General features: G+C 35.8%; 1 protein-coding gene across 3 annotated transcripts in view; it reads right to left on the bottom strand.

The window, feature by feature from the left end:
- FIE (Transducin/WD40 repeat-like superfamily protein) overlaps window positions 1-14,937 on the bottom strand; it is a 116,077-nt gene that overhangs the window by 75,360 nt on the left and 25,780 nt on the right. For all 3 annotated transcript variants that reach the window (XR_016363897.1, XM_089825677.1, XM_089825679.1), the window contains exons 7-8: window positions 13,180-13,259; window positions 13,013-13,084 (exon numbers count right to left, since the gene is read on the bottom strand). Coding sequence is in view for 2 of the 3 variants with exons in the window: in XM_089825677.1 (XP_089681803.1) it covers window positions 13,013-13,084; window positions 13,180-13,259 (152 nt within the window). In the remaining variant the exon portion in view is untranslated. The remainder of the gene's footprint in view (window positions 1-13,012; window positions 13,085-13,179; window positions 13,260-14,937) is intronic.

The following is a 14,937-nucleotide window of genomic DNA, read 5'->3' as shown; positions in this document are numbered from 1 at the left end:
TTATTGTTAAGTATAATATATGTATACACACATGTTTATATGTGTGTGTGTGTGTGTGTGTGTGTGTGTATATATGGTTGGTTATTCATAAAAGACTTTATCAAATCGGGCTTTTGTTATTGAAGAGACTATGGTTATCAGGGCTCTTGAATATGTTTGTTACTGCCGCCGATTGTAAGCATACTAATCATATTTGTTATGCACTGAACTGTTGGTAGTTATGCCCACGTATGGACATGACCCTAGAGTCATGTCTCTACAGGGACATGACTCCCTACACATATATATAATACATGGCAATCGATGTGGACTGATATCAATTACAAGTCATATACAGTCCCATTGATTGTTATCTCTCTGCAGGAAAACAAAGACAAGTTCATCAGTCCATTGTTATTCAAGATTGAAGATCATATCTCCCAGGCTGTCACTCAAGTTCAAAGGTCTGCAACATTGGAACAAGACAGTCAAACTATTATCTGTACGTAAATCTGAATTGTACAGTCTGCAATTATAGTTTATATCTCTATCAGAGATCCCGCAATTAACAAAATCAAGTAATTTTAGTTCTGAAAATCAAAAATTATGATGATCATTCCATTGGTGGAGATGTGGATTTGATTGGTAACACTTATGGTGAATTAGAAAATTCAGAGTTGTCCATAATGCATACTGAAGGCTTCTGCAATCCAGCTAGGGAGCTGACCCTGAGTTCTTATGATATGGAAGCCATCTATCTATTTATTGATTGGTGATCTTATCTTTTATGCCTACTTTAGTTATCAGTGGCTGTCCTACTTGGTCTATCATTCTATTTTCAGATTTGGCCTGCCCTACTGGGGTTAGTGAGCTGCAGGCAAATGCATGGGGGCACCACGCTTTGCGATACATACCTCATGCAATTTTTACCATTCCAGTTCAGCGGCACAGGGATGACATTGTTGACATTCTTATTACTGATCCGGGTTATGGTAGTGACATTTCGAGCTCTAATAAGTTGATTTTCATGCATATTGGAGGTATTCTTGTCATGGGCAGAGTGCTACTTGTGCACTCGGATGGCACAAGACGATTGTGGATGGATGGACCACTATTACTACTGCCAGAATGGTGTTGATGTTGGAGACTACAGCTGTGATAGGGATCTTTATCTCTGGGTGTTAATACCGTTATGGTCACCTTCCGCTCAAAAGGACATTTATAATAAATTATAATATTAAATATAAAGACGTGTCATACAACATGCGTTAAGGCATGGAAATATAAAGAGTTGCATTTGAAAGTAAAGAGTTATGTTTTGAAAATTGAAGAGACCTTATGTTGAAATGTGAAGAGTCTCTCTTTATTTTAAATATATCACAACAATAGTTTAAAAAACCGGCGAAATATTGCCAATCTCATGATATTTCGTGCAGCAAATACCTTGCCGAATATAACACAATAGAAACCGGCAAGGAAAAATTGCCAAAAAATCACATCATTTATTTCAGGATATATCGCGTTAAAATCCAAAAAATCATAGAAGATATCGTTGAAAAGTCAAGGCGGGATATTTTAGGTTTGATGTCGTGTTATAAATTTCCAACTCTCATTTGTTCCATTCCAACCCTAATCAATCATTTGTCTGAGTTTGTTTGGTCTCCACGGCATTGTTATTTGTTTGGACCCTCATTTGTCTGCGCATGATAGTGGGAGAGGGTCGACGGTTGACTTTGATTAGTCTAGACTCTGCATCCAATGACAACTAGTAGACTATAGAGCATAGTTACACCACCCTGGGGGACGGGGGGACGGCGAAACGAGGGGACAAGTTTCCGGGACGGGGGGACAGAGGGGCCTTAATTTGGGGACGGCGGGGGGACGGTGGCAGGGGACAAGAGGGGTGTATATATCTATGCATATGGTATTTAAAAATGTTAGTTATGAAAATATGTATTGCGATATAGGATGTAAAGATGTACAAGAGTGAATACTTGAAACATTGCATTGAATTGGAACATCGAACATTAAACATAAATAGTCAAATTTGCAAATAGTGAATAGCAGGATGTCCCCCATCCTCGGTGGAGGTGGTGGAATCTAGTGGCACCGCTGGGGACGGGGAGACGGAGTCCCCAAGTCTCCGGTGCGTTGAAGTCTCCGAGACGTCGGGCAAAAAGGGGGGGGACGCGTCCCCGTGTTACTATGCTATAGAGGTGTTTATCGGCATTTGAGAAGCATTACACCGATTTTACTGTTTCTTCATTCTTGCATTGATTTGGATTGTTTTAAACTTTTTTGGTAGCACTTCCCAGGTATGTATTGTTTTACCATTTTGTAAATTGTTTTTAAATTTTAATATATTTTGTTATTAAGTTTTGTTTAACATTTAATTTATTTTATAAAGTAAAATCAAAATATAATATATTTTGGTAAATAATTACAAAACTTAAAATACATAATAGATTGTTTTAATTTTTAAATTTCCTATGAATTTCACTATATTTTATTAATTTTTAACATATTTATAATGCATTTTAATAGATTTTAGTAGATTTATAATACATATTAATAGGTTTATATTAGATTTTAAGAAATTTTATTTTCAATAGGTGTTAATAAATTTATAACAGTATTTTAATAAATTTATAGAATATTAAATTTGATTTATTGCAAGTTTAGAAGCTTTTAATTATAATTGGTTTTTTTTGTACCACGAAGTCTGCCTATTTCTTCACAAGATGGCTGGTGGCAAAGAGGACTCTTTATAGAAATATGGGATCCGAGGAGCAAACAAAGGACAAATCCAATGTATCTTTTGCCAGAAGCATATGACTTCAGGTGTAAACCAATTGAAATACCATCTTGCAAAGATTCCAAACAATGATATTTCACCGTGTGATAGATGTCTGGAGGAGGCTTCAAGAGAGGCTTTGACAAGCCTTCAAGAATTTGCACAAAATATGGCAGCAAAAAAGAGGACATTCGAGGCCGTGGCAGCCTCAATGGGGATTTTTAGTTCTACAAGATCACAAACAAGTGGAGAGGCTTGATATTGAAACTTGAACTTGATATGGATCCCTAATTGATATTAAAACTTGAACTTAAGATGTATTGAAACATTTTAGTTTCACGGAATTTGACTTCTATATGCATTGAACGTATTTATAATCAAACGTTGCACTTGTTTCTTGGTATATGATTCTATCACTATGATAATTTACTAAGTTTTAGTTGCTATAGATTTTTTTTACTCAAAACTTTGATTAATATATGGTGGCTATCTCAAATCATTGTATGTTCTACAAATTTGGTGTGTGTGTGTGTGTATGAGTTTTTAAGAAATTGTATATTTTCAAATGTTCGATAAAAGTGTTGATTTATTGCCGAATTTTTTGTCAAGTTTTTGTCGATTCTGATATTTTCAAAAAAAATGGGCTAGACGAGATATTGTCGAAACCGAATTTTACAAGATATTGCCAAAACCGAATTTTTATACTATGATCACAACAAGCAAAAGGCGTTGTACAGTTGAATATTTTATTATCAATAAAGTGATCTTTTGTTGTGTGGTTGGGTTTTTCCCTTCATTCTAGAAGGGTTTTCCCAAGGTATTTCTATGTGTCCCCTATATCTATTTTTGTTTTTCATTATTGTTGTTTATCATTGATTTCTAGGATTGAATCTCAACATGGTATTAAAGCCAAGTTGATAATAGCTCATGAAAGTTTGCAAAGATTTTTTTTGGGACTTTGTTGTTATTCGTGCTCCTATATCCATAAGGAGGTGTCAGATCGATTCATTCTATATTGCATGTATGTTACTCCCAAGCCGATTCTTGGCGTGTTTTCCAAGATAGAGATACTCTGCTACCACCCATTCACAAGCTTTGTGTCTACCAAATGGTGTAGAGGAATCGTCATACCTCATTTCTCAAATCTTTCATCGAACAATTGCTTGAGCATGGAGTATGGAATTCCACTTTTCAGAGCTAAGTCTCATTTTTCGGAAACTTGTTCAGGAAGAAGAAGTGCTTGATCGGATCATGTAGAGCATTTTTTCATAAAATTGGAACTATGTGGAAATCCTCAAAATCCCACTGAAGATCAATTGAAGCAAAGAATAAACATTGGCCAAGCTAGTTAACAACAAAAGAGCAGTTGAAGAGTGGAGACTCTAATGGGAACTACAACAAGATTGTTTAGTTGATGAGATGGGGATGAGTGGATGGTTGTGAAAGATACGATGGTAGGCACTACTTTCTTTATCCGTTCTTGACTGCTCGTTTTCTTATTTCTTTTTTATTGGAAATCTGTATGAAGATTGTTGATGGTCTTATCTGCAGCATGATGTATACTTTCCTTAGAAGGAAATTATTTCTAATTTTTAATCTCTAGAATCTGAAAGATCTTCTGTAACATTTTGACATTTTGTGAATGGGGGGAGAAAGCTTATCAAATGTTTATCAGCAATTGAAGCGTCTTCTATTAGAGGTCAATGATGGATTGAAAAGGTTGGAGCGCTTGGAATCTCATTAATCAATTTCATCTCCCAGAGCAAGCAGATGTTCATATAATGTCTCTGCCAGTTTTTTGTCAATATCTTTCGTTTCTTTTTGCTGGTGTGATTATCCTTCGTGTCTTCGTGAGATGCATATCAGGTGGTGGAAGATGCTAACTCAGCTATTATTAAAAGTCTTCTCACAAGCGTGAGTTAGTGAATGAATTGAAGACATGCGGTGAATGCTTTTGCTTATTTCCACCGTGAACATTCTAGTGTGTAACTGCTGAGTGTTTCTTTTGATCGTTCGCATGGTTTACGAATTTTATTAAAGTTTTGTATCCTCGATCAAGTGCTCCACTAAAGTGTTGTCCATGTGCTATAATATGCATGCTCCTTGGCTCTGGCAACATTTGGTTTTATCGTGTCATGTGTGTTTCTATTGAACATTTTTGTTGAAATTCTGTTGGATTCATGGGTAGGCACTTTAACCACAAAGTTATGGTATCTGGTCACCGTGATTGCTGCAGCCAATAGAATGCAAACTTCAAATTTCTGGGATGCGGGCATGCAGCAGCAGTGATCTGCTTTGACAAATAATTAGCAAATTAAGTTTTTATTTATCCATTATCTAATCTTAAGAAGGTTGCATATTTTATTTAGTTGGAATTCTTTTATTTTTGGTGAAATGTTTTTAAAGAATATTTCTCTCCCTGACCAGCGATATCAACCTTCTCAGAGTGATGTTGTGTTCTTTCTTGTGCGTTGATATGGTTCGATCAGTTCTATTTGCAGTAATTGATGTGCGAACTTATCTCTCTTATTTTGTGCATTTGCAGCCATAAGCATATGCTTGATCCATGGATGATTGATTTTTTAATATAGCTTATATGTTTTAGTTTTGTTAGACTCTAAGACTTCTGCACTATGACTTTTAATTAATTGGGAAATTTGGAGATAAGTACATCATCAAGGAGTTTGTATAGCTCATGAATTTTATATAACTAGAAATAGTATGCCTTTGATATTGATGATAGGTTATCTCTCTTGGTTGCAGAATCAGGATGCAACAAGAAGTAATGAGTTGAAGATGTTGCCTTAATGTTACAGAAAGATGTTCAAACTCAGACAGAGGATACTATCACAATATCATTGCATTGATCAAAGTAGACCTTGACTGATCTATGTGACAAGTTGATGTAAATTTAATATCTATTGGTTACAGGATGCAACAGCAATGATCTTTAGAAGGAGATGTTTAGCTTCAAAGGAAGTTGATCTTGGTCGAGAGGGAGTCTTTTTAGTATCCATGTCTTCCTTATACATGCTTCTAATGTTTGTGATTTTGAGACTCTTGTTGGAAAAGAGTTTCAACTATGATTTTATGAGTTATTATTTATGTAAAATTAGTAAGTCGTAACGACAACCTAATAAATTTTTCACTTATGAGAGATTCATAGTGAACATCATATAGAGAGAGTCCATGATGTCATCACGTTGAGAGAATCCATGGGAGTTGGAAGTCATGTTGAGGGAGCCCATGACTGTATCACATTGAGAGAGTCTGCGATAAAATGTTGGTTGTAAACCTTACTAACTTGTCATGTTGAGAGATTCCATGATAGAATCATGTTGAGTGAGTTTGTGATGCAAGGTGATTGTGATTTTTCAGGCTTGTCATGTTGAGAGATTCCATGATAACATCACATTGAGGAAGTCTGTGATTTTTGCAGGTTTTTCATGTTGAGTGATTCTATGATTGTTAGTTATGAGTAAATATTTTCATCTATCATGTTGAATTTCATGATTATGAGTAACTGTTACAAGTGTATCATGTTGAGTAATTCCATGAATATTAACAATGAGTCTCTTAGTGTCATGTTGAGAGATTCCATAACAATGCCATGTTGAGAGAGTTTGTGATGAAAGTTGGTTGTGTTTCTTGCAAGGTTTCCATGTTGAGTGATTTCATGAATTTTATAGGAACTATGTGATTCGATATTATCGTTGACATTTTGGTTGCAGCCTTGTGTGATTATTGGGCTAAAGATCTCTCTCGCTAAGAGGGAGTGTTGGAGATTGTAGCTATGATAGAGATCTTGTCTCTAGGCATTAATATTGTTATGGTCACCTTCAGTTGAAAAGTACATTTATGATAAATTGTAATATTAAATATAAAGACATGTCATAAAATAAGGCATGAAAATACGTAGAGTTGTATATGAAAATACTAGTGTTACACCGGCACAGTGGTGCAGCGATGGGGGGGTGGGCGTCGAGAAGAGTTTAGGGTGCGGAAAAAAATGGCCACAATTTGGGGACGGCAGGGTTGCGGGGGGGGGGTGTTGCATAGTTTATATATATGACTAAAATGCTAATTATGAAATGATACTTCAATATAACATCCCAAATATAGCTGAATATAGAAAATTGAAATGTGATTCACAAACCATAAGTTCACACTTGAAACTTCATAACCTTTACCAATGACCATTGAACTTAGTAAAATACTAAAAATTTAAACATAATAATGATAATGACAAATGAAAAACATAAACCACACATAGTACCATGTAAGTCAACCATTGACTATCACCCAATTAGGGTTTCCTAGTAAAACAAAACAATATAAAACAAATGGCAAAAAGTTTTTTTTTTTTACTTTCAAGTCAATGTGTCGATCGCACCCGTGCGCACCCTAGGCACACCCAAGTGTGCACCGCCGCACCCCAAAACCCATGACGCACCAACGTTTCTACGTCTTACTTGGGTACCTATGCGATGCAGCCACACTTTTCACCCAATGGGGGTACTCGGGTGCACAACGCACCCGCACCGAGGACATACACGCACCCAATGCTTGAGCGTTTTTACCCAAGTGCATGCACATGGGTAACACTGGAAAATACAGAGTTATGTTTTGGAAATTGAAGAGACCTTCAGTTGGAATGTGAAAAGTCTCTCTTTATGTTATATATATTGCAGCAAGCAAAAGGCATTACACACTTGAATATTTTATTATCAATAAAGTGATCTTTGTTGTGTGGTTGGGTTTTTTCCTTCATTCTAAAAGGGTTTTTCCCTGGGTATTTATTTGTGTCCCCTGTGTCTTTTTTTGCTTTTCATTATTGTTGTTTATCATTGATTTTTGGGACTAAATCTCAACAGTTAATAGGATGGTATGGGATCCAAGGATCTTATTGACGGATGATTTGCATCCTTGTTTTTGGTTTCACAACATAACATGTCTCGAGATTACCATTATGAACTCTAATGCGGCTTGTAGATTGATATAGGATCACGGTATTGATTTATGGATCCACAATTGCTTGAGGGCAAGCAATCTCAAGGAGGGAGGACTGCACTGTCCCCCTTTTGGGACATTAGAAAATTTAAGGCCAACTTTGTGTAATATTAAAAATGGATTATGAGAGCTTAATGTAAATTTATAAAAAAGGCTAATCTAATATTATAAAGTGGGCTAAAAGGTGACCGAGGAGGAATAAGAAGAAAAGAGAAGAAAAGAAAGTTGAAGGGCCACAAATTTGAGTATTTAAAGAAGGAAGCTAGTTCATTTTCAGCATGTTTGGTTATTGGTTTTGGATTTACAAATTTCTTCTCTTGAGAATTGGAAGCTCAGCTTCAAACAACTTGGACTACGGAAACCCTCTAGCCAAAAGACAATGAACGAGAACCCATTGTCTATGGAGACCTCATATCAGATGTCTCACTTGCACTTGAACTTTATTTATTAATCTCTAATCTGACTGTTGTTTTCTATATGTACGATTGGAGTTTATTATTATTTTACTAAAGAAATTGATGATAATCTTATTGCTGCTAGTTATTTAATTGTACTACTGAAAATTAAAATGTAATAAGTTAATATATTTGGGTCCTTTTAGATCTGGACATCATGGTACCCTGCAGGTTAAAACTGAAAGTTGTTGCATGGTTTAGCTGTTGATATTTTCTGAGAAAGTTTGTGTGAGAAATTGGGAAAAATATCCACCCAGGATATTACAGATTCTTCCTTTTGATGGACGGGTGACCCCACACTATCTTGATCAACAATAAGAATTTGATTACTCCTCCCAAACTTTGAATGTCCCTTAAATTGACTTTGAATGTCCCTTAAATTGAGTGTCCATATCGGTTACACTTAAAGCATTTTCCAGCAAACCCTCACCTCTAGCTTGAGTACCTCCCCTTCCATAAGACCTGCCCCTTTATTTTGATAGCCTCCTCTATTATAGCTGGCTGCTCCACTCGAACTACCAGCCTCTCCCCCTTGATGATGTTGCTGTTCTCCACCAGTTTGTTTCCCCCTTCCTCCTAAACCTCTTCCTCTCTTCTTCTCTTGCTAACTTTGTTTCCTTTGTAAATTCCCTTCTGCCTTTAATGCAAGATGATAAGCCTCTTCCAAGCTTCTAGGGGACACAAGGTTTAGTTCATCTTGTAGACTATACTTTAGGCTATTCATATATCTGGCTGTTTTTTCTATATCCTCTTCAGTATGCCCTGATCTAATCACCAATATATAAAACTCCTCCTTATATTCCTTCACAAACATATCTTTTTGTTTCGAACCCTACAAACTCTTGAAGAGATTAGTTTGATAATCTCCACGAAGAAACATGGCCTTCAACTTTGCAACCATTCAATTCCAAGAGTTGACCTTTTCCTCATTCTTTCTTATTCTCTTAGTTTGGACAATGTCATGCCACATAGCAACGTGACCTTTTAACCTAGTGCATACAAATTTCACTCTCCTTTCTTCTGCAACTCCCTCATATTCTAAATACTTATCTAAGTCATTCATCCAATCTATTAGATCTTCTCCATTAAGGCTTCCCAAATATGTAGGAACCTCTATTTTGAGTTTAGACCTAACATTCAACTCTGCCCTCAACAGTCTATCCTCAAACCTTTCAGATTCTTCACATTCTTCACCCTCTTCATCTTGTGGCCATTCTTCCTCTGCATTATCTCTAACCTCATCATCAGGGATTCCTCTTCTTTGTGCCCTTTCAATGACATCCATTTGGGCAATCATATGTTGCAATAACTCATGGACTTCTTCATTAGGTCCCCTTCTGCCTCTTCCTCGGGCTCCTCCTCTGCCCATTCTCCTTGGAGGTGTAATGTCCCCTTTTTTAGCATTCATAGCATGATGTTGTCGTTAGCCTATTTCCCCATGGTCCTGTAGGCTAACCAGGACATTAAAGGGACTTAGAGGCCATTTGGCCTAGATAGTTTCAGTTGCAGGTCTTTCTAAGGGGTTTTGAGGCAACTTTGGGCATACTTACTATTTATAGTAAGTCATCTTGGATATGGTCGGACATCCAGTGGTAGCGGTATGTTGATGGTAATTGTTTAAAATCGACAAGAAGACTTGTTTATCATTGATAAGATTTGTTATGCATTGATAAAGCTATTTTATAAAGTTAAATTTAAATATTTTACTTTATTAATGCATAGACTATAGTTTGTGGGAAATATTTAAATTAAAAGAGTCCCTCGTATTTTATAACACATTGGAGACATAAGTTACATAAAAGGAGTTATCTTTTATCCCACATTGAGAAAACGAAAGATGGAGCTCTTGTGAGAACACTATAAAAGAAATGGAAGAGCTTCTTTTTAGCATGGTTGGAAATATCAAAAAAATTGGGGAATTTTCTGGAGATTATGTCTCAATAGTTTGAAGGACGAAATCCCTTCAAGCTGGAAATCTTGACGCCATTGAAAGATATGATCTTGAGATTCAACATAGTAGCAATCCGAAAAAGCAGATACGAAAAAGCATTCCGAAAAAGCGGAATCGAAAAAGCAAGCTGAAAAAGCGGGTACGAAAAAGCAATCCAAAAAAAGCGGAATCGAAAAAACAAGCCGAAAAAGCAGTTCAAAAAAAGCAAAGCAGAAAGGGCAGCATTGAAGGAAATTATTACAGCCATCTACAACCAGGTTCTTTTGGTAGTATTGCTTTTTAGGGTGTTATAAGCTTTCAGCTGTAAGTGTGCATTGTACCAGCATTATCATTTTGTAATTCATATAAATGCCAAAGTCTTGGCCATATTTCATGAGCATTGTATTTTTTCATTGCAATTAAGAAGATAATAGTTGCTTGTGTCATTTAAGCAATTTAATATCATTATTTATCAGCTAGTCAGTTTGCATACCAACTGTTTGTAAAAATGCCAATTGGCTGTAGGTGTTCATTTCTCATGCTTAGATCATATATATGCATTGAATATTGTCAAAATTAGTAGCACACTCATGTTAGGTCATTGCGTAGTCCATTGTAGTCTTCTAGCACAAGATTCTCATTGATGCAAATTGAAAAAAAAGTCAATTGAAGCTAGCTGAAATACTATATCAGTCATACGTCCCTTGCATGTGAATTGTTTGATGAAATTCCTTGAGCTTTCATCAGCATTTTTTAAGAGCAGATTTGAGGAGGGTTATTACAGTGGTATCAGAGCTTGCTTGCAAAGTGTTTGACGAAATGTCAAACAACTGAAGTATAAAGATTTTTGGTGTTTGAAGAAGTTATAACCTATTGGGGTTATTACAGGAGGCACACTGTCCCCAAAACTCGAGACAAATCTCTTTATGCGCTGATACCAATATGGTCGTAGACACCTTGCAAATCAAACAGTGAGAGGAATCAAGCAGTTCCAAAGATCAACACAAGATCTCAGAATGGATTCACAAACATATTACCACTATTTCTGACTACAGAGTCCCAGGAGCTCATGGATGGAAGTTTATTCATAGACAATGATACTAATTCAAAATCAGAGCAAGCATCACATCCCAGGCCCACAATTCCATACAAGACAGGAAACAGCACAACAGTATTTTGGCAGTCATAAACTATGTACAGAATCTGACTGAAATACTTTTCAAATAGATCAGTTGCTAAGAATTACAACGTTGTTGATTTCCCCAAATCACTTTATAAACTGAACAACCTTGCACTTCACAGACTTCTTCGACATTTAGTTAGAAATGGTCTGCATTTGCAATGTTCATTCTCCTCATCCAGATTTACAACTACTACTCGACCTTTCCTTCTCCACGCAAGTTGCTCTGTCTCTGGTTGACTCTCAACTTCTTCCGAACATTTTTCTTGTTTCCTTTGACCAACCCCTTCCCCCACAAATCAGCCGGCCTTTGTAGAGAAGAACAGTCAGTTGATAACCAACTGCCAGCCTCCCTTGGACAACAGTCATCTAGCTCAGCAACTGTCGGATCAATATGAAACTGATGGAAGGTTGACTTCCTGTCTTTGTTGTGACAGGGGGTCTGTAGCACACTCCCAGCAACAATGAGTTTATTATAAAACAAAATTAGGAGGCACAAAAACCTGTTTATTCAACCAAAACATAATCTAAAAAAATAAACAAAAACTTGAAAAAAAAGAAATGGAGAAAGAACTGATGCCCCTGCATCAAAAGAGCTCACAATAAAGACTACTTCAATGGAAAACTCAACAAGCCAATACTTCTAATAGATAAACCATTAAGGCCTGTGTTTTTTGTAACTTCTTCAACCTATTTTTGGTAAGGCAAGTGTGTGAGGGCTACTTGTGTGGTTTGCCTTGTGCACAATAACCAATACAGATGTGATAAATATTTTCTTATGCATTTTTTAAATTTACTTTAGCCATAAACTTTCTTTTTTTACATGGTTTATAATTAACTAGAACTTCATAGAGAAGAACCTATATTGTATTATATATACTCTTCAAAGTGTCGTGTCTACCTGTGTAAAATACAACATAAATATCTCATGACTCACTCTAATGAAGATGGGGTGCAGTCATTTCTGTTTTAGTAGACTATAGGCAGATAAAAAACATTATGCACTCATTTTGTTTCTCATTATATTCAACCCAAGTAAATTTTATGTACAACATACATACTCATAAAAGCTTATCATAAGATTATTTGGAAAAAAATAGAAATCATAAATATGTTATAAGCAGAATACTAGACTAAGATGGTTAAAGAGTGTGCATAAAAACTGAATCTGCAAAGGTCATAAGTAGCATTAAAAAAATATGATAATAAATCACATATCCATATGAATATTTTTTAAAAGCATCCATAGAAAACATGGGTCCAAAATATTTGTCTTTGTAAAACCAGAGATCTAGGGGCAGAGTCCCCGCTGGAGGTAAGGAGCAGTGCCCCTCATACGGAGCTTGAGGCAGAGCCCCCACAGCCAAAGCCCAAATTAAGGCCATCGTGACCCCACAGATTTTCATGACACATGCTTGAAAAGCATGTGAAAAAAGAGGTTTTCAGGGGGGCAGAAATGGTTTATGCAGCATTGGCTAAGTTTTTCTTCTTAGTCATAAGTTCTCGGCAGTTTGATCCACCAATAACTTAACTACAATTTTTTAAGCAATCAACTCACAGGCCTCACCAACCCACAAGTTTAGAAATCTTTTTGCTAGTTTTTCAACTACGATCAGTAGCCTAATCAAAAGCAATAGAATTAGAACATATACAATGGAGCTAACCTTCGATAAGATGAAATCCCCAAGCCATCTGTTGCAATCCACATAGTTTGAATGGACTGAGGCAATAAAAACCTGAAAGCAAAGAGTGTTAACATAACTAGTATAGAAACATTAATAAAGGAAAGCTTTCACGAGGACAGGTTTGAAAAGTTAAAAGACCAACTTACAGGAAATTGCACATATTTTGTGGGGAATTTTGAAGGTAAATCGGTCCACGTAAATGATTTCTCAACATAGGTCCAAAATTCTATGCCAATTAGCAAGCCAAAAATATAATTAATATTTTAAAGATTCAGCAGCAACATTTTACAATTTACAGAAAAAACCTCACATCATTAAAATATATGATGTTCACTAACCAAAAACCTACACTATTGAACTAATCAAGAAATTGAGATAATGGCCCACAAATGTCCAAACAAAACCCCAATCAGTGAACATGTCAAGTTACAAACAAGAGTGACCACAGAATGAAACAATCCTCATAGATATTACCAATCATAAACCATGGATTGTCATCAAAGATCATTCTAAATTTTAGTAATGTAATATACATACAGATCTCTAAAAGGTGTTGTTCCCACTAATCACTCTCTATGCCACTACAATTATAGTTTATAGAAAGTCCTCAACTATTTATATGATTCATGATGTAATGTCCCCTTTTGGGACATTAGAAAAGTTAAAGACATATTCAAATAATATTAAGATTGATATGGAAAGCGTGGACTCATATTATGAAGGGTCAATTTAATATTACAAAGTGGGCCAAAATGACAAGGAGAGATAAGACGAAAAGCCAAGAAGGGAGTAGAAGAGTCACAACTGTGAAAAGGAGAAGAGACTCATTCAAATTCCAATTTCTCTCTTACAAGAGTTATTTGGAAAGCTTTAGCTTTCAGCCAATGTGAGGAAGTAACCCCTCGTGCCGGAAAACAGTGAACGCAAACCCATTGTTCGTGGAGACGTCACTTTAGATGTCTAGTATGCGCTTACAGGTTTTTCTCTTAGTGTTCCAATCTGACTATAAAACTGTGTTTAAGATTGAATTCTAAATGGTGGTCATTGTATTGCTGTTGTATAATGCAATAACATGTTTTGAGTGGTTTTATGAGAGTTTACTAGTTTTCTACTGTTGGTTTGTAACGCATTTTCATATGCTTGAATCCAGAACATTATTTTGAAAAGAACAGGTTTATATCTATTGAAGAATCTACTGGTTTCTATTGTTGTTTCATTATACATCTGCTTATGTTTTAGTTCTGAATATATTTATGAGGAAAAAATCGATTAAATATCCATTTGGGATATTTCAATGGTATTAGAGTCAAAACATCTTGTCATCCTGTGAAGTCTATTCAGAAAGAAACAATTCAGTAGTCATCCTAAAAAGATTTAAATAAATTATTCCCTTACGAGGTTGTATTGAATGTTTATAAATATCTCTAAATAGTTGCAACATCTGAAGCAGAAGTTTGGTAAATTTTAAGCTTGCATTGTAACATTCAAGAAAATTGTTTTCTTTTGCTTGGAGTGCACATACAACCGAGTGGAAATTCTTGCACATTGGAGAAAACATTGTGAAAATGTTGTGAGCGTGGAAATTTACAATGTCATGTGTCCAATTAATCGAGGACCTTCACGATGAAACATTTTCTCAAACTTAATATTGCTTGCATAGAGGGATATTGTGGATACGACAACTGGAGGCATTCGACTATCGACTAGAAATGGAGAATCGAAGGGCACATTTACAATAAGGAGATTGATTAAGTATAATTGTCGAGTGACTATATACTCCGTTAAAGCTAATTTTCTCAGAAATATTATTGATACCAATCAAAAGTGGAAAGAAAACGTATGGTATTTGATAGGTGATTGTTTCTATGAGTCATAAATCGTCAGGACCTGTAACATGGTTGCTT

The sequence above is a fragment of the Cupressus sempervirens genome, chromosome 4, assembly GCF_028749045.1.
Source record: "Cupressus sempervirens isolate cs-2001-9-10 chromosome 4, ASM2874904v1, whole genome shotgun sequence".
NCBI classification, from domain to species: domain Eukaryota; kingdom Viridiplantae; phylum Streptophyta; class Pinopsida; order Cupressales; family Cupressaceae; genus Cupressus; species Cupressus sempervirens.
The sequence above is the reverse complement of the archived record's forward strand: the minus strand, read 5'-3'. Positions and strand labels throughout refer to the sequence as shown.